The 19,812-nt window shown below is 41.8% G+C and overlaps 1 protein-coding gene and 1 long non-coding RNA gene across 2 annotated transcripts in view; one reads left to right on the top strand and one right to left on the bottom strand.

Moving 5' to 3' along the window:
* Positions 1–19,812, bottom strand: part of LOC138958706 (neurobeachin-like protein 1) — a 76,608-nt gene that overhangs the window by 29,514 nt on the left and 27,282 nt on the right. The window contains exons 27-39 of the mRNA XM_070329958.1: positions 16,209–16,370; positions 15,415–15,574; positions 14,852–14,940; positions 11,537–12,277; positions 10,796–10,928; positions 5,724–5,830; positions 5,043–5,174; positions 4,399–4,519; positions 3,652–3,836; positions 2,945–3,094; positions 2,500–2,657; positions 1,717–1,838; positions 1,088–1,214 (exon numbers count right to left, since the gene is read on the bottom strand). Coding sequence (XP_070186059.1) covers positions 1,088–1,214; positions 1,717–1,838; positions 2,500–2,657; positions 2,945–3,094; positions 3,652–3,836; positions 4,399–4,519; positions 5,043–5,174; positions 5,724–5,830; positions 10,796–10,928; positions 11,537–12,277; positions 14,852–14,940; positions 15,415–15,574; positions 16,209–16,370 — 2,387 coding nt within the window. The remainder of the gene's footprint in view (positions 1–1,087; positions 1,215–1,716; positions 1,839–2,499; positions 2,658–2,944; positions 3,095–3,651; positions 3,837–4,398; positions 4,520–5,042; positions 5,175–5,723; positions 5,831–10,795; positions 10,929–11,536; positions 12,278–14,851; positions 14,941–15,414; positions 15,575–16,208; positions 16,371–19,812) is intronic.
* Positions 16,691–19,031, top strand: LOC138958708 (uncharacterized). The gene is made up of 2 exons (XR_011453479.1): positions 16,691–17,807; positions 18,479–19,031. It is a non-coding gene; the product is annotated as an uncharacterized lncRNA (long non-coding RNA).

Genomic DNA, 19,812 nt, shown 5'->3' with positions numbered 1-19,812 from the left:
CAGGATTTACATAAGATTTTGCTACTAGCCTAACTTTCCGGTTATTTTGCAGTGTTCCGGTATCCCGAGATGTGTGCTTTATTACCAGTTACTTTTGTAGTGATAAGTATGTGCAAATACAAAATTATCCATTATGTTACTTAGCTAGAACAGCAATCCACCAGCGCTAGGTCAATGCTCTTACCATCATTATAATATCAATCAATGAGGCTTATATCGCGCATATTCCGTGGGTACAGTTCTAGGCGCTCTGCGCCTAGCACTTTGCTGGTGTCCAGTGGCATCATATTGCCGAGTTATTGGTCTGAAATTTGAGTTTTTTCTCTGATAATCCATCTTTTCTCTACTTTCCACTGGACGAACATTGTGACTATGCCTTGTGTGATGCTACGGTTACTCATAGTAAATTCAAATACTTAACACCTATCTTACACCTTGCTGTCCCATATCGTCTGACTCATAATATCGCAATACCACGCAAAACAAAATCTACAGCACAGTGGAACCCCCCTTTTAAGACCCCCAATGTAATACTTTCCTCCTTTCAAGACCCTGTTTTCTTAGACTTTCTATTCATAACCTGTGTAACTGTAACCCCAGTAGGGCGGGGATGTAGCTCAGTCGGTAGCGCGCTGGATTTGTATCCAGTTGGCCGCTGTCAGCGTGAGTTCGTCCCCACGTTCGGCGAGAAATTTATTTCTCAGAGTCAACTTTGTGTGCAAACTCTCCTCGGTGTCCGAACACCCCCGTGTGTACACGCAAGCACAAGACCACGTGCGCACGAAAAAGATCCTGTAATCCATGTGAGAGTTCGGTGGGTTATAGAAACACGAAAATACCCAGCATGCTTCCTCCGAAAACGGCGTATGGCTGCCTAAATGGCGGGGTAAAAAACGGTCATACACGTAAAATTCCACTCGTGCAAAAAACCCACGAGTGTACGTGGGAGTTTCAGCCCACGAACGCAGAAGAAGAAGAAGAACAAGTAACCCCAGTGTAAGACTCCCTCCTATTTAAGACCTGGTTTTGTCTGATTTTTTGAGGTCTTAAAAAAGGGGGGGGGGTTCCACTGTATCCCTTGTTTTACCTTGATGCACTGATGACGCTCCACTCCTCATCCCCCAGTGTGTCGTCAGCCATGTTTTCCTTGGACACCAGAGCCTCCTTCGCCACTCGGATCTTCTCGGCCGCTATGGAATCCTGCGTCGGGGCACCTGGCAACACACACGCAAGATTCAAGCTAGGTTGAGGAATCTTACTTGCTGTGTAGAATGGGGATATTTTACAGGTAGATTTTAAATGATAATGATCTCTCTTACTGAAAAAAACACTACACCTGAACTGTAAAATTCAGCCTGTGCAACATGCCCAAAATGTATTAAAACACATCCGGATAACATATCTTTATCACTGTTGAATCAGAAGGATAGAAAAGTGTCAGAAATAACTAAAGATGGAAGACTCTCAAATGAAACTCTGCTATGCATTGATTAGTGTTTTTGTTTTTAAAATATTTGATACACACAAAGAAATCCTGCTGTTCGCAAATTTATACAACAGATCATGATCAAGACATTGCATCAAACGTAAAAGGCATACACATATATGCCTGCATCCACGCACACACACAAAGAAGCAAGCATGCACAAACTTACTTTCTCCCCACTGCCTCCCCCTACCCCCCTCCCAACCGCCCACCCCAGCTCATATATTTACCCGTATTGTCTCTCTGCTCGCTGGCATCCAGGTGAGGATCAAAGTTGTAGTTGGGAATCATCTTCACCCTCATCCGAGAAAAGTTCTCCTGGTTTGACAGCTTCCAGTGGAGTTCTGCTTGCCTGTGAACAAACAGAAAACTGTAATAAATGTTAGCGTAAAATGGCCTCTGGCTTCTCTTCATGGAATGCTCTTTTGCACGTGTAATGAAGACGTCATCTGTCTGACAACATGCCTCTGCACTTGTGTACACTGCGATCTTTTTCTTTGAGTTTAAACACAGAGGCTAAAAATACAGAGTGCAGCTCAAAAATGCTCTTTGTCAATTTTACCATGGTCAAGACTCAAGACTCAAAAGTTTACTGTCCTTATAAAAACAAGGAAAATTGCCATGCAGTGTCAGGCGATCACAGACATAAAATACATCCCATTTATTAAGAATTAAAGATTGCACTTAAAACTGATAACACTAAGCCGTATCACATTTACTAAGAATTTAGAGTTGCACTAAAACACATCTAAAATCCAAAGCAGTCTCTAATGGCACACACACACACACACACACACACACACACACACACACACACAACCCATACACTCTCTCTCTCTCTATCTTAGTTTAACTTGAAACCAATCAAATATCCTCAGATTAAGTGCGTATAATAACACACCAGCATGATATAAAAGTTCATGAATAAATTACACATGAGCGCGTATCAAGACCAAGAGCATCCTTCCAACTGGTGTAAACTTCCTTACAAGCTTCATAATTGTAACACATACCTTTCTCTCCATGCCCCCCTCTGGCTAAAGAAGAACTTCTTCATGGCTCTCCACTGACGCATAGTTGACAGGTGCTGGTTCTTCTGTTGAGTCAGCAAGTTCTGGAAGCGACGAGTTTCTGACAACACTCGCACGCCGAAGGCATCAAACACCTGACCCTGAAATCATTTGAAAGAAATATATGATACACACACGTGTGATTTGAACGATTATTATCTCACGGGTGTCTCTCTCACGTGTGTAGGATAAACAGTTGTTTTGCACACACATACATGTCCACATGAAGAGAAACACAGAAAAATCCAAAAACACACACTTTGACTGAGCACACATACCCACAAACACACACGCTGCACCTATCGGATAAAATTACCCTCCTTAACAAAAAACACTTGTCATGTCACAGCAAAATGTCAAAGTTAACACAAACGAAAAACATTCCTACCTGCAGTTTGAGCTTGCTGTCACCAATTTCCCTGTTGCGCTTGTGGTAGGTGACCTCAACGGCTTCCTGACACTCCATCCAGAACGTGTTGAGGTTGGTGCTGGTCTCATCAAAGTTATTCTCCATGAAGTGGGTGCACTGGGGCTTGATCTGTATCATCACCACAGAAAATGCATATATAATCTCTCTGAAGCAGTCCGAGAAAACACATGTAAATTCAGAAATATTAATCAAAACAGTACACTGTACATCAAAAGCCGTCATTCCTTACTTGTCATTACCATCCTAAAGAAGTCAGCGACTTGTCTGACGAAAATTGGATGAAGAGTTTACCAAAACTGGTTGTTGTGTTTTCTTTTTGTTTTGAAGGTAAATTCAGGAATTCTAAACACACTTGCAATCGGCTCTGTCCACAGCTTCATATCATGATTAATTATATGCAATACCGTTACATGCACAGCCTAGGCATAATATTCTTCTGCTGATATGTCGAAGTTACTGAGACAAATTTTTCTCTCGATATTCTCTGTCGGTTTCTAGGAGATGTGCAGGACATAATGTTTACGTGACGGTATTATTCCCATTATGACGTCTTCTCAAACTTTGTTTTCCTGTTTGCATCAGAGGATTTACTTTGGATGACAACAAAAACAACAAAGTATTTTGAAGAATCCACACCACAAACCAAATCTCCTGTCCTTACTCACATAGTTCTGCATGAAGGTGAGCCACTCGTCAGTGTAGCAGTAGGCGCGGAAGTCATCAAAGAAGGTGGGGCTCATGGCGGTCTGGGGCAGGTGAGGCAACAGGTGGTCCATGGTCAGCAAGGTGTGCGCTCGGCCAATCAGTGCCTTCAGCACATTCATCAGGTACGCATAGTTCACCAAATCCTCTGTGAACAAAAGGAAAAGAATCAAATCATTGAAGAATTACAGTGGTAGCTGCGATGTGAGGCCCCTCTGATAAGAGTACACCTCCCACAAGAGGACAGCTTCTGTTGTTCCTTTTGTCTATCAATTTTACCAAAATATACCTGTTTGGAGAGGACACCTGTAATGTTGGGACAGTTTTGGTTTGTCCCAAGGGTGATCTTTCAACACAGGTACCATTTCTCTCTGAAGTCCTGTTTTATTTCAAACTCTTTTCTTCACTGTGTACCTCTGTTTGAAGAGAACTTTTGCCCTGGATGGCAACACATGGCTGCACGATCCTCCCTTATGTCGATCTCTTCTACAACCAACTCAGCCAGGAGACTGAGTGTGTGAAGAGGTACAAAATTACAGGTATATAGAGAGAGAAAAAAATATTAAAGTCCGGAATTTCTCTTGAACATGTCTTCATTTCTCTTAAACAATTAATAAACCTGTCATAAGCAAATGCCATACTGTGTAAACTATACAACAATAAATCCTCGACTATTGTGTTGATGACACAAAAGTAACCATAAAGCTCACCCTCTACAGCCATGACAATGAGGTCGTGCAGGTAACCCAGAATGAAGGATGCTTCTGCTGAGCTGCTAATCAGCTTGGTTTGTACCAGAGTGGTCAGCTTCACTGTCGCCGCGGAACACAGCTGCACATACAAGCACAAACACGATGCAAAGACATCAGGGAAAGCGGGGGTGGGGAGAGGGAGGGGGAGGAAGGGAGGGAGGGAGAGGGCTATACTTCCTTGTATGAAATACAAATCAAGGTTAAAAAAAAAATTAAAAAAATTAAACCCAAGGTTGTCTGTCAAATATCACTCAAATGGTTTACTTCCCTGATGCAATGTACTCTGTCACCCTTTTCTGTCCACGACCAGCCTTCTGGCACTCGGTTCTTAAAATGTTACTATGTTCAAGATACTTGCTCACTCTCCATCTGTTACTCTGCCATGGTGTTTTGATTGAGGTACAAAATCACGAACATCTGGTATCAAAATAGTGTCGTTTTTGTTCACTGTTGCCCAAAAGCTTTTCATTGACCTCATCTCCACATATATACTGCCTGCCATACTTTTTCTCAACGGCTCAATAGAGATTTCTTGCAATCAGCCATTAACCAAATTCAAAATGTTAAACATTTCTTGCACAAGACACCAAGAGGGCACATACCTCTAGTTGCGGCTGACTGGCAAAGGTAAGTAGGATGTGAAATCCCAGGTGTACCATCTCCATCCAACCAGAACCAGCCTCCGTGTCCCACACGTTCAGTACTTCCAGCAGTGCCATCAGCTCATCCAGCAACTAAAAAAGATAACGAGAAGTAATCAAAATGAATGTTTTTAATCCAAACGATAAGTTTCCTTGCTTATAGGATTTATGTTTATCACATCGACTCTTTCTTCAAGCATGTCAATGTGTGTGTGTGCATGAGTGACCGCAACTTTAAAACAAATTCCTGGTGAACTCTGGGCCATAAAACATTCTGTATTCAATCATGAAAAGCAAGAGGAACAGGAACTGAGAGGGATATGGTACAGTGAAACCCCCCGTTTAAGACCCCTTTCACTTGAAAAAGCAACGGTCCTGCCAGTAAATGTTTTTGAAAATGTTCACAATCAATCAATCAAAAATCAGATAACAGCAAGCTACTGAAAACACATGCAACACAAACCATGAGTGGAATTTACACTTCAAAAAGAAAAGTTCCTGTGAATAATAATTATGCAATAAACAATGTTCACAACAAGTCGAGCCGAACTCAGCAGCCGGTTACTGAAACACACACACACACACACACACACTACACAGTCACAGAAACACTTATCACCCAAAGCAAACACAACCACTCACCGTCTCAGAAAAGGCATCTCCAGAATTATCCACCTCTTTGGTGATGAAGCCCCACACCATGCGCACCAGCTCGATAGCGTTCTCTGTGTGGTTGGCCAGAGGCTGTGCTGTTGACCAATCACCAACACAAAGGTCAACATTCACAGAAGCCTTCTTTATAGATATGACAACATTATTGTTAACTTAAAGGTACCTGGGCCGAGGTGCACAAAAAAGTTACCAACCATTCAGGAACCAGCCGCAGTTTTGGATGGGTTGAAACTGATATTTTTCTGTTATTGGTTGAAGTGCTGTGATTGTTGGGTTGTCAGCCTTCAATTTATTTTATTTTCTCGTCTGTTTTTGTGTTTTGTGTACCCTCTGCTTACATACTGGAACTCCCCTTTAAGACCCCCCCCCCCCAATTTAAGATCCCCCCACCAATTTAAGATCCCCCCCCCCCCCCTTTTTGAGACCTTGCTTCTTCAGATTGTCTGTTCATAACCTGTGTAAATGTACTCCCATTTTAAGACTCCCTCCTTTTTAAGACCTGTCAATTTCTCAGATTATTTTAAGTCTTAAAAGGGAGGTTCCACTGTAGAAAGTTTTGAGTCAATATCGCGGTCTCACGTGACTTCTTAAGTCCTGCACAGAGTAAACTGCATGCCACCGATTCTCTAATCTTCTCCTCACTTCCTTCTCGTGTAAGAGAATTCTTTTACTTGGACACATATAAACACTGTGCAGCCTGCCTGCTTTCTGTGCAGAGTGGGAGTTATTGGCTTTATTCAGCAATGTCAATCTGCCAAATACATTCATCCATAAAGTCAGGAGGAAGCTGTTGATTTGTGTGTGTCCAGGTGTAAGAGTGATCTTGTCTGATATAAAAACCTGGACTGATCTGTAGTGATAAGGCCTAAAAAAAAAATAGGTGTGGTTACGGTAACCCGACCTACCCTATTTTTTTCGCGCGACCCTAGACTTTTTTTGGCATTTGGGGGAAAAAGAAGAAAAAAAATCTTTTGGGTTTTTTTTGCAAAATAACGTAAAAATATGGTTTTTTGGAAAAAAAAGAGAAAAAAAAATCCCGACCTACCGACCCTATTTTTTGGGCCTATGTTACCGTAAACAGACCTTTTTTTGGGGGGGGCCTAAACATGATCGCTTCCATGAGGTGAAATGCTGTGCACAGACCGAAAGTGGGTGCCACCCGAACGGGAGAGAACAAACCGTGGGATCTGATTCATTAGAACCAGAAAAAAAAACATTTTGGCTCACAGACATCATGTTTGACAAATTCACAATATTAGTGTCAGGAACATGCAATGAGTCCGCTGTGTAATACATTATTAAATACAGCAATGTGAATAAGATTACTCCATAGACTCATAATGACAGAGGGTACACATAGTTACTTCTCAAGAATGTGCATACGTTTCTGCAGTTTCTAAGACTAAAGAAAGAAATAACAAAAGAAATTAAAGTAGGTAAGTAATGCAATACACCCACAGCTAACTACTCTGCAGAGGAATATTGCAGCATGTAAACACATGCAGTGTACTGAACACAGTTTTCCTTTTGTGGCAAAATAACTGCTCCAATGTGTTACACACCAAACGTTCCTGTTTAAAATCATCAGGATACTAGTTAGCAGCTACATCTACTGGGCAAAGGAAAAGGTAGAAGCAGAAAGAAAATGTGAAATGTCAAAGTGGTTAAAACTGTATAAGTTGAAAACTATATATTTGAAAATCAAGTATAACTACAGATCAACTCTGTTATATCATCAAAATGAAAAAGATAATTAAAAACATCTTGTAATATAAAAAAAATCATTTAAAAAAAGTTCAATACATGTCCAGCTAAAAAAAAAAAGCAGTAGGTAGCAAGTCATACCAAAAATTTGTCATTCGAACTGCATGGCTTGAATACAAAATATGGAGAGTGTACATTGATAAATAAATAAACAAACATAAATAAATCTAAATAAATTGAACACTCAAACACACAAATAAATAAATAGATAAATAAATGGATAAATAAGTAAGTAAATAAAGAAAGAAATATTTGACAGCACATAATGACACACACATGCAACATATTTTAGATTCTATTTCAAAAAGCATGATGCCTTTCTACAAAAAAAATCCTGTTCCCAAATATTTACACAGACACGCATTCCTCCCTTCCCATTCATTTATCAATAGTAAAATAATAACAACAAAGCATACGATGTATCTGTCAACCAATCAATGATGAAGGAAATAAAGCACCAAATGCCACAAGACTAGTATGCATGGTAAACATGTAATACTTTGTTTGTTCGTTTGTTTGCTTAACGCCCAGCCGACCACGAAGGGCCATATCAGGGCGGTGCTGCTTTGACATATAACTTGCGCCACACACAAGACAGAAGTCGCAGCACAGGCTTCATGTCTCACCCAGTCACATTATTCTGACACCGGACCAACCAGTCCTACCACTAACCCCATAATGCCAGACGCCAGGCGGAGCAGCCACTAAATTGCCAATTTTAAAGTCTTAGGTATGACCCGGCTGGGGTTCGAACCCACGACCTCCCGATCACGAGGCGGACGCCTTACCACTAGGCCAACCGTGCCGGTCCCAACAACATGTAATACATTATGCATGATTACAATATGAGGCAAACATGTCCAGTACCACATAAACATGTGTGCAAGTATAAACAAAAATCTGCAAGAAAAATTTAAACAGCTACTAATGAACCACTCAGCAACAAAATGTACCAAAGAAAAAAAAAATAGCTCCCTTTCACCAGCAAGATGCAGTGCTTACCAAAAGCAGAGGGAAAAAGAGAGATGTGATCTACAGAATAATGAACACAAAAATTAAAAGCCACTGCAAAAGTCTGACCGAAAATACTAACCAAAAAGAAGCTACATGTACCAGAGGAAAATAATAAAACAGCAGCGAAGAGGTGCAATCGCCCATAAGTCTACGAATCCTAGCAGTTACTGTGGCATATGTTTTAAAGCTGTTGTATGCTTAAAAAAAATACACACACACCCCCCCCCCCCCAAAAACAAAAAAAAAAAGACAAAGAGAAATCAAGTAATTTAAAAAAAAACTATCAGCTATCTCATTATTTACTGTTCTGAATCATGTTAAAGTGTACCTTTTATGACCATCCATAAAGAGTACAGCCCAGTACCCATTTCTGCAGTAAAGATCATACCAAACTGCCACATACATGATCTCATAACTGCAGCTAAATATCTCATCTAGAACTTTACAATCAATTACAAAAGTAGAGCAAAGATTATGTACGAAAAATTCCAAGTATTGTGAAACAACAAATCTGCTTTCGCTCTTTGTGGATTTTTCTTATTCCAAAAATAGTCACTAATCTTATAGTAAAAAAATGTATAAAATAAAATTTAAATGCCAATTCAACAATGCCTCAATTACCTCAAAGAAACTTTGCAAAATCTGCCTCAGTACCCAGAAAAAAAGAGGAGGAAGACAGAAGAACAAAACTTATACTCCAGCATTTAACTCCACAGAGGTAATAGTACATTACACAATAAAGAAGGATCAAGTCTTTTCAGATTGGCTGAGTTCAGTGATGCACTTCCACAGGACAAAATCTGGTCACTGCAGAAGAATCCTCTTAAAGGCGAAGATCGAGAGGAATTTTTCTGCGAGTACGAAGATTTGATTAATGACCTCCAGATGCGCAACTGACACTCACACCCTCTATCCAACAAGTCTCTGGAACTGTTTAGATAAGCAGTAGTATGGTGGTATCTCTGATTACTGGACCGAGAAAAAAGGGGAAGTCACTGTTTCGTTCACTTTCGTGTCTTCGTGTGAAATTGGAGACGGCCTGTAAATTAGCCTGTGGGCATAGGGAAGCTGGGTGTTGATAACTAATGATAACAGACTTGGAGGAACGAGTGGCTGTAGCACATAGCAGACATTCTTTCAAAACTGCGGCTTTAAGACGGGAGTACAACTACCTAGATGGCGGCCTGATTGCAACAGTCGTACGCGTTATCTTTCCATTTGCAGACCTATTTACCCCTAAAACATTGCATGTGTATTTTCTGGGAGCAAAATAAGGCAAATGTGTAGTTTTGTAATTGAATGTGTAGAATTTCTCGTCGACCTATCACAACAAGAACAATGATCGCTACTTTTTACCACATGTATTGATGTAGTTTGCATTTATTCAGCTGTGGAGATCGGCAGATTCGCATCAGCAATGATGTGACAGATCATGGCCTCCGCCTTGGTGACAGACCTTTCAAAAGTCGTTTTTGCCTTGTCCTCTGCCTCCTTGTCGGCACCCTTTTTCACAAAGCCATCCATTTTCTTTTGTTTGGGTTTGCCTTTCGCTTGAGTCACTTCGTCCATTTCCTTGTGGGATTTACTATTCACATGACGGGTACAATCAAACTTTCCACAGTGACTGACGGAAAAATGGGAATTGCAGACAGTGCAATGAGCATGATGTTTTTCTTTCCGCGAAGAGACAAGGCATGGGTAGTCCTGATGATATTTTGGCAGAAAAACTTGGTTCGGCGCATTGCTGGTCTTTTTCTTTTTGGTCGGTGGCCTTTCAGAGTCATTTTCTTCACAGTTCTCATCTTCACTTTCGTGTGCTCTGCGTTCAGCCATTGTGTCGAAACGCCCGTGTGGTTTGGCAGTAACGCGTTCAGTTGTGCCCGGCATTCGCTTGGAGAAGCCTATTCGGCATTAACAAGCTACAACGCAACGCCCGCGGGCGCTTTACGCGCTGCACGCAGCAAACGACTGCTGGCCGAAAACATGGATTGGAAAATGGATTGGTCAAGCGAGATGAAGAAAATTACGGATTGTAATATGCGTACCCGAAACAATACCGTTTGCATAGAAAACGACAGACTTGCGTAGTTGCGTAGTATATTATTCAAATTCGTAGTTAACTACGCTCAATGTGTAGTGTAAACAGGTCTGCATTTGGATGGCAGAGTCACTTTTTTTGTACCAAGTAGCGTGGATACGCCTAACAACAACTGCAGAAAAAGATAATTAGAAGACAAAGAATAATAGGAAGATAAAAGACTTACCTGACCCTCTGATGTCTTCAGAACATGACTGTAGCATCATCTCCAGAAGACGGCGCTTGAGAACCAGCCTAGAATGCACCAGGGTGTGTGTTAGACTGGCCCTGTCCACGCACACAAATACTTGTCCACGTTCCTGTTAAAAAAAGGTACACAACGCTTAGTGTCTCAATTCTTCTTCTTTTTTGTTTATGGGCTGAAACTCCCACGATCTTAAATTACGTGTATGACTGTTTTTACCCCACCATTCAGGCAGCCATACGCCGCTTTCGGGGGAAGCATGCTGGATATTTTTGTGTTTCCATAACCCACCAAACTCTGACATGAATTACAGGATATTTTCCGTGTGCACTTGGTCTTGTGCTTGTGTGTACACATGAAGGAGGATAAGGCACTAGTAGGTCTGCACATAACTTGACCTGAGAGATTGGAAAAATCTCCACCCTTAACCCACCAGGCGCAGCAATATACGAACCTGCAACCTTTCACATGGGAGGCCGGCGTCTTATCCACTAGGCCACTGCGCCCATCAGTGTGTCAATGATCTCTTGGTCCATCCCTGTCTTAGTGTTGTAATATATGCTGGCCTATGCTCCTATTAATGCATGCCTATAGAACATGATAACCAGGCCCAAAAGTTGCCCTGTCCCCACCCTCAACGAATAAGATACAAACTGGACGCACATGTAAATACAAATTTATACATTTACAAAGACTGTAGGCAAATCTCTGCACTCAACTCACCCTCCAAGCGGCCTTGTCGGAACCATCAACACCTTTCCACATGATGGAGATCAGGCAGATGAGGATGTTCTGACAGTGTTCTTCCGCCTGGTTCATTGTATCCGTCGAGCGTCCGAGCACATCCCACACTCGCTGAAAACTTTCGCTATGTGCCCCTGAAGATGACCTTCTCGAGTCAGGTTCAGAAAAGGTCGCTATATCACTGGCGCTCTCGCTAGTCGACAAGACGCTATCACTGTTGGGGCTTTGAACCAGCGAGTATGAACTGTGTCGGTGAGATGACGTTCTGTGACTGAGAGCAGTCAAGTCTTCAGCGCTTGCGCTAGAGCTTCGACTCATGGTGGAGCGATCTTCTTCCGACACGTTCAAATCGTCAAAATCACTTGCCTGAGTAAACATGGGGGTGGAGGGGGTTTGGGGCACAGTGCTGGACGGTTCCAAGAGACTGTCAATAGATTCAGCAATACTCAGCCGGTCAGGTCTTCTAGGGGTAGAGGTGTTCAAAGGCAGATCACCCTCAGAGACCGTCTCCTCTAGAGTAACATCCACCAGACTCTCAGAAATACTGGGGGCAGAGATGGAAGATCTAGAGTTTCCGGGAGGGGGAGGGCTGAAGGTGTAACTGTCTTCTTCTTGTTCGTTACAGATGAGCAGACGAACCAGAGTGTCTTGCCAGGCGAGCTGCTTGGCGAAGCTCTTGACTGCTGTGTCTTTGTCTTTAGAGGCCACAATGGTCAGCAACTGAAAATTTGACATAGAATAAATGTGAACATTATCTTAACAGAATGTTTCTGTCTGTGTGTGTGTGTGTGTGTGTGTGTGTGTGTGTGTGTGTGTGTGTGTGTGTGTGTGTGCATGGGAGAGTGTGCAAGCAGCATGTGTGCGTGTATGCATGGGTGGGTGTGTGAGTGCATGCTTCCTTTCTTTTTTCCCACTTGTCTTCTATTTTATTTTGTTACATTTAGTCAAGTTTTGACTAAATGTTTTAACATAGAGGGGGAATCGAGACGAGGGTCGTGGTGTATGTGTGTGTGTGTGTGTGTGTGTGTGTGTGTGTGTGTGTGTGTGTGTGTGTGTGTGTGTGTGTGTGCGTGTTTGTGTGTGTAGAGCGATTAAACTACTGGACCGATCTTTATGAAATTTTACATGAGAGTTCCTGGGAATGATATCCCCGGACGTTTTTTTCATTTTTTCGACAAATACCTTTGATGACGTCATATCCGGCTTTTTGTAAAAGTTGAGGCAGCACTGTCACACCCTCATTTTTCTTGATTGAAATTTTGGCAAAGCAATCTTCGACGAAGGCCGGACTTTGGTATTGGATTTCAGCTTGGTGGCTTAAAAATTAATGAATGAGTTTGGTCATTAAAAATCGGAAACTTGTAATTAAAATTATTTTTTTATCAAACGATCCAAAAACAATTTCATCTTATTCTTCGTCATTTTCTGATTCCAAAAACATATACATATGTTATACAGCAGTCCCTGCAATGTACGGCCCCCGGCGTGAGCGGACACCTGACATGTACGGACACATTTGCTCGGCACGGAGTGTTTTCCTTCTATATTTGCCCCCCCTTAAACGGACACCTGCAAAACGTGGACACGGACACTCATTTTCGGTCCCAACAGCAGGTCATACCTCCAATGTACGGACAGACCATCGTCAAATTTTCACCACAACAAAATCGATAACAGAGCAGTCCGGCTCTTGGTGCAAAGATCACAGCCGCAATGGCGTGACGACAGTCACTGGTAACTTGAGTGCACCTGTACCCATCAGGGGGGGTAGTTTTGGTCAGGAGTGGAGTACATGCGAAGATGCCAACATGAAACTGCACTGTGCTCTTTATTCTTGTCTGTTGGACGTAAACAACAGAAAACACAGTCGATGAAGGTCCTGAGCGAAAGAGAGTGAAAAACCGGCCACAGTTCTCAGCATCGTGTGTCTGTGTGTAACCTCTTTCATTGACAAGATACTCTTGTTTCCCCTCAGCCTTGACCAGTGAGTCGGTTGCCTAATCTGTGAACCCTTCAGTTGTCTTGCTGTGTCAAAAGTTACGACACAGTCAACTGGTTTTGCTCTGAGTGAACAGTTGGAGCTGACCTCTCTGGCCACAGCCCAACAGTACATGGCTGGAGGGAGTGAGAGAGAGAGGGAGGCGGGGGGGGGGAGGGGGGGTTGAGGGGTAGCTGGCTAAACTCTGTGGGGTGTCCGGTGTCACTGCATGTCAGCAGGAAGAGCATTGGAGAGAAATAGAGAGGTGTACTCTTCCACACAATTTCCAAGCATCAGTTGTCACGGCTTGGGGTAGGCATTAGTGAGGGAGAGTGGGAGATGTATGTGTTATGTACAGTGTATTTCCGACTGAACAGTGAAAAGTCACTGCCATGCCACATGATCGGCATGCAGTCAATAAAGCCAGACAAGATGAAAATAAATTAGGCTACATGATTATGACATGCAGCTCTATCTGCTGCTATTTATTCAAACTGGGTTTCAAGCTTATTCTTGCAAAGCATCTGCACACGCTCCTCTGTGCTGTGTTTGTGTGGCTGCTTTCGTATGTCAGTGCATGGTGAGTGTGTTCACTGCCTTGAGGATTTATTTTATCTCTTCTTTTCAACACTTTTCATACAAATCATTTTTACAGAACGTTTAAAGAAGTATTAGGAGTTTATTGTTTAGTAGCCACAAGAAGTGATTAGCATAGACTCAATCCTGTTGTTTGTGTGTCTCTGTGTGAGTGTATGGGGGAGGGGGTGGTGTGGTCACCCCTCCCGTGACCGGACACCTGCAATGTACGGACAGTTTTGCTATGGCCCAAGGATGTCTGTTCATGAGAGGGACTGCTGTATTTGGATTACAAACAAGCTCTGAAAATTAAAAATAAGAAAATTATGATTAAAATTAATTTTCCGAAATCGATTTAAAAACAATTTCATCTTATTCCTTGTCGGTACCTGATTCCAAAAACATATAGATATATGTTTGGATTAAAAACAAACTCAGTAAGCTAAAAAAAAATAGACACACAGAAAAGCCTGTTATCCAGCTCAGCGCGACCACTACCGCAATATTCTGCATGGCTTGTCTATTTCACTGCCTTTGCCACGAGCGGTGGACTGACGAAACTACGAGTATGTGGTCTTGGTGAAAAAAGCAGTGCCTTCAGTTTCATTCTGTGAGTTCGACAGCTTGACTAAATGTGGTTATTTCGCCTTACGCGACTTGTTTTCTCTTTTGCTCTCATCTTATTTGCTGTTGTTGTTGTTGTTGTCTACCTTTCCGTCTCCCCAAATTAAACCACGTACCTGTCTGCTAGCTTCAAGCTTGATGTCCAGGCCACAGTTGTGAATCAGAGTCAGCACTGCCAAAACTGAGTTGTAGCTCTGACCTGTGTCTGCACACACAAAAATAGCGAAAGATAAATTAATGTATCGATCGAACATTGGATTTCCTTTCTTTGAGACATGTGACATCCCGGTGTGTGTTCAGTCATACACAAATTAATAGAATTTCAACTAAAATGAACTGATGCACTTTTTTTTGCATTTTTTACCATGGTCTTGCAGAAGAATGGCCGTCGAGATCTGTGTCCAATGTCATATTTTGGTCAAAATGCAAACAACAACCATGTAACATTTGAAAGTTGTGCTACAAACAAGGGTTGCATGGTACATCATCACATACCAAGAGAAAGGGTCCTATACAAACCGGTGAAAAACAGGAAGTAGGAAAAGTCAGTGGGAAAAGGAATGAGGAATCAGTACAATAAACCATTCCATCCATCCATTCATCGATCAAAAAACCTAAACCTCCATCATGCAAGAACCAATTCAGACTCTCTCCCCCCACCCCAAAACCTGATACCCACCGACATGGGAGACTTGCTCCACGAAGCGCTTGATCATGGGGGCGGAGACACTGTAGCTTTTCATCATGCTGACCAGCCCCCAGTGACCCATGTCGCCCAGACGCAGGCGGTGCTTGTTCTTGTCGTACACTCGGTCAGTCTTCAGCAATACCCACAACACCTGTACAAATTTACCAGAAACTTATGCTGAATGTTTTTGACGTGGCCTTTCAGTCACATGAGCAGGATGGACACAAGTTTCTATGCTACTAGGATGAACTACTCTTTGAAAGAAAGAAAACAAGAATTGATGAAGAAACAAAAGAAAGGAAGAAAGGATGGAGGAAGACAAAAGTAGGAAAAAAAGAAAGAAAGTAAGAAAAAAAAAAAGAAAGAACAAAAGAAAGAAATAACAAAAGAAATAGAGAAAAAAAAATAGAATGCAGAAACCAACACACAGTTAATTTAAACTTGTTGAGTCCCTCCCCAGGAAAAAAAAATTGTCAAGAGAAAACAAGAATCAGGTAATAGCCCTGCTCTGAGAGACTGAGAAACAAAGTCTGGAGCGCAGAATGAGAGGGACTTACCCACTTTAAATTATGAGCAAATGAAAAACAGAAAACTAGTACAATGGAGCCCCCTTCTTAAGACCCCCAATTTAAGACTTCCTCCCTTTTAAGACCCTGTTTTCTCAGATTTTTCCTTCATAACCTCTGTCAATTTACCCCCATTTTAAGACTGACCCTCTGTTTAAAGACTTTATTTTCTCACTTTTGTGGAGGTCTAAAAAAGGGAGGTTGCGCTGTACACCATACCTTGACGACTTTCTCATAGAAGATGATGGGATAGTTTCTGTAGGTGAGCAGTTTGTACAGCATCTCCGCCTGCTCAGGCTCAAACAGCAGAGCGTAAACCTGGTCGTATCTCCCTCCGTGGCTTGACAGTAATGCCAACAACAGGTCCAGGCACTCAAGGATCTGAGGGGAAAATCACAAATACTGTAACATCACAGTGGTAGCTTTCATTAGAGAATAACCTTTGCACTAGGCATAAGCATCCCTGAATGTAGGAATCCTGTTAACAAGATTTTTCAGTCATGTTATTGGTCATGTTACAAGACCTATCTGGTCAAACTGCAAAAAACCCCAATTCTATACATACTCAGAGTGGACACCTTCCAGTCTTTCTCCAAAACAATAACATGATTACATGCAGGAAACTTTCACAAGCAATTTCTGAAAACAAACGTATATACCCATACCTCTCTCCACACCTCTGCCCTTTCCACACTCTGGTCATTTCCATTTTCTTTCTGATTCTGGATTTTGAACCTCTTCTGGTTACTCTGATGTACTGATTTTAGATCAGAATTAATCATAAACGGTCAAAACGGCTAAATAAACAATGTATGTGTATGCAATTGTGTATTGAACAAACACAAAACAGCAAAAAAATGCGTATGTTTGAGAGGTGACTGCGAGTCAAACACATCGTCAACGGTGGTCACGTTAGCATGACTGGAATGAGTTGTCTTTTCTTTGCTACGATCAGTTCATACCGCGGACAACGGGAATTTCCGTTTACGGGTTTCGCGCCGTTAGTAACAGCAACTAGAAGACATTCCAATGAGCCGAAGAGAACCGATGAAGATTCCGGGAAATTCCGTATGAGCAATTTTCGCTGCTGACCAATCGAATCGCGGATATTAAACTTCGTTTATGCTCGGTCTCGTTCGGTTCGATTCGGCCTTCCCAGAATGCAATATTCTTCATTTCCGCCAGATCTTGCCAAAGGCGATGTGAAATATCTACAGCTGCGATTTTCCTGGGATATCTTTGTGGAAACTTCAGTTAAATACACGTTTTGCCCCGATTTCAGTGCTTGACACGCAAAGGAGATGATTATCGAGTAAAATCAAATCAGTTGTAGAGGCTGGCGTGACGGAAGTTTAAAAAGAAAGTGCGAGTCGATAGTGTCGTCTGCTATTGCTACGAACGAATCGGAAGATCAAGTTTGTGCATTCTTCTTCGTCCAGAATGAAAATTGGCTGGAAACTATGCTGCTGCCCTTGCAACAGCTGGGACGGAGCAAGAAATCACCATCGGTGGTGTACGTTTGAAGCACGTTGCCATGAGTGTTTTGAGCCACGACTTATTTTAGAGTTGCTGAGCGGAATGCGTACGGCAATAAGGACAACACGGAGTTCGCCATTTATAGCGACGAGAAGGCAGACCCTATATCTTTTCTCTGGAAAAAGCAAATTAACTGCTTAGAAAAAGAACAATCAATACAAAAATGACTTTGTTCAGCCATGGTGCAACACCATGCATCTCCTGGGAAATCTGGTGCAGTTGAATACTAGCCCAAGCAGAGCAGGGAAGATTCCAAGCAGCTGATAAGCAAGATGGTAGTAGGTAGGTAATTTTTTCTTCTTTTGACAAACATGTAGAAGTTTATATATTTGTTTGGTTATGTGTGCGGCTCTGGCTCTGTGTGTGTGTGTGTGTGTGTGTGTGTGTGTGTGTGTGTGTGTGTGTATGTAACTGTTATATGCTGAAGAACAGAATCTAAGTAACAACACCCTGATGCAAAGAAACTGAATAGGATGCAAAGTCTGTTATGTGCTGCTACTGTGAAGCTTGGTTGTCACAAGGTTTGTCAGGGTTGGAGCAAAACATCTGTTCTTTCCTCATTTATTTTCTCGAGCATGTTATATATAGGCCTAGCTTCCTCCTGTGATCACAGTTTTCTTGTGGCTCAAACAAACATGCATTCACATGGCTCAGTGAGTGAACATTGCTTGTGGTCATACTTCCCATGCAGACCATATGGTTTCTGCATGCAATGTATGTGCAATAGCTGTAAACCAGACCTGCACTGCCTTCGCACCATTCACATGATTTGTCAACATCTTTTTGTTCACTGCTTGACTATCAGCACTGACATGTGCATGCGCCCAAATATCGTGTTACATGTATCAAATATCTTTTTTCAAATGTGTGTGTGTGGGGGGGGGGGAAATGTGAATAGCAGTATTTGAGTTTGTCATAGACATATTAATTTTGAATGTATGTTGTCTCTACAGATGCAGAGGTGGAAGCTGGAGAGGAGCTTCCAAAGTACCCATGGCATTGCAAGGCAATTCACAGAAGTCAACCCAAATATTGTAGTATAGAAAGTAAAGGACACTGCCATATGACTCCCTGATTATTCAAAGCAAGTCCAAAAGAGGTCCAAGATAAGAGGCTTCACTGGTAACAAGTTGGGAATTATGGATGGGCATACTTTACGCAGCGTGCACGTAACGGATAAGAGTTGATCATTGTGACCTTGGAACAGGTTCCTTGGTGCTTGGAGAACACTGGCTGTTTTGTTTTTTTAATTTTGTTGAATTTTGTTTCCGTTTTTCTTGTGGAACTAAGCAATACCTGTTGTTTTGTTAGTGTTGTTTTGTTACATGTTTCATAAACGTTTGTGTAAAAAAAATACATTTTCTTCACGTTTTGTGTATTTTCTCAAAACTACTTTTTTGTCACTTCAAAAGCCTAAGGCTTTTTTTCTAATAAACTTGCGTTGTTGAAACTTTGCATACATCTCGAGTGCGTTATTTCGCAGATTTTGTTAGAGCGTTTTGTTGAATTTTTTTTTTCGTGAGAAGTTATACCATTTTTGGGGGCGGTTTTTCATAAAATTCAAGGTCACTCATTTTTATCACTGATATCTTTTGAATGACTGTAGATTTCAAAAAAAGCCTCTAACAAAAGTTGGGTATTGTGCTAATGTATAAATAACAAGTACCAAAACAAAATTCCTTTCGGTTTTGTAAAAGCCTTAGGGTTTTAAAAAGTGGCAGTTTGGTGGCCATCTTGGATTGCTACCAAGGCAACCGGTGATCCAAAAAAAATAATTTTTTCATTTTCTCAGGAGATGGACTGAGTTCTTTAATTGTGCAACAATTTTTGACCCAACACTTATGAAACAAAAAAAATCACTTTTAACACCAGTGCCTGCCCTTAAAAAGTGGCAGTTTGGTGGCCATCTTGGATTGCTACCAAGGCAACCGGTGATCCAAAAAAAAAAATTTTTTCATTTTCTCAGGAGATGGACTGAGTTCTTTAATTGTGCAACAATTTTTGACCCAACACTTATGAAACAAAAAAAATCACTTTTAACACCAGAGCCTGCCCTTAACTCATTCGCTGCGCGTCGGAACTGGAATTCCGACACCTGTGTTTAGCGTTGGCTGCGTGCCGGCACTTGAGTTCCGACGGATATCACGAATTTTTAACGGTGTAAACGGTCCTGCTGACCAAGGGAAACAACCCCTGCAATGAACTTCTATCTGTCTACAGTGGTACCATTCACTGTAAACAGTTCCTTCCCTTAAATTGTTGGGATTAATAAAAATTTTGTTGACGG

The sequence above is a fragment of the Littorina saxatilis genome, linkage group LG2 (assembly GCF_037325665.1).
Source record: "Littorina saxatilis isolate snail1 linkage group LG2, US_GU_Lsax_2.0, whole genome shotgun sequence".
Taxonomy (NCBI): domain Eukaryota; kingdom Metazoa; phylum Mollusca; class Gastropoda; order Littorinimorpha; family Littorinidae; genus Littorina; species Littorina saxatilis.
The sequence above is the reverse complement of the archived record's forward strand: the minus strand, read 5'-3'. Positions and strand labels throughout refer to the sequence as shown.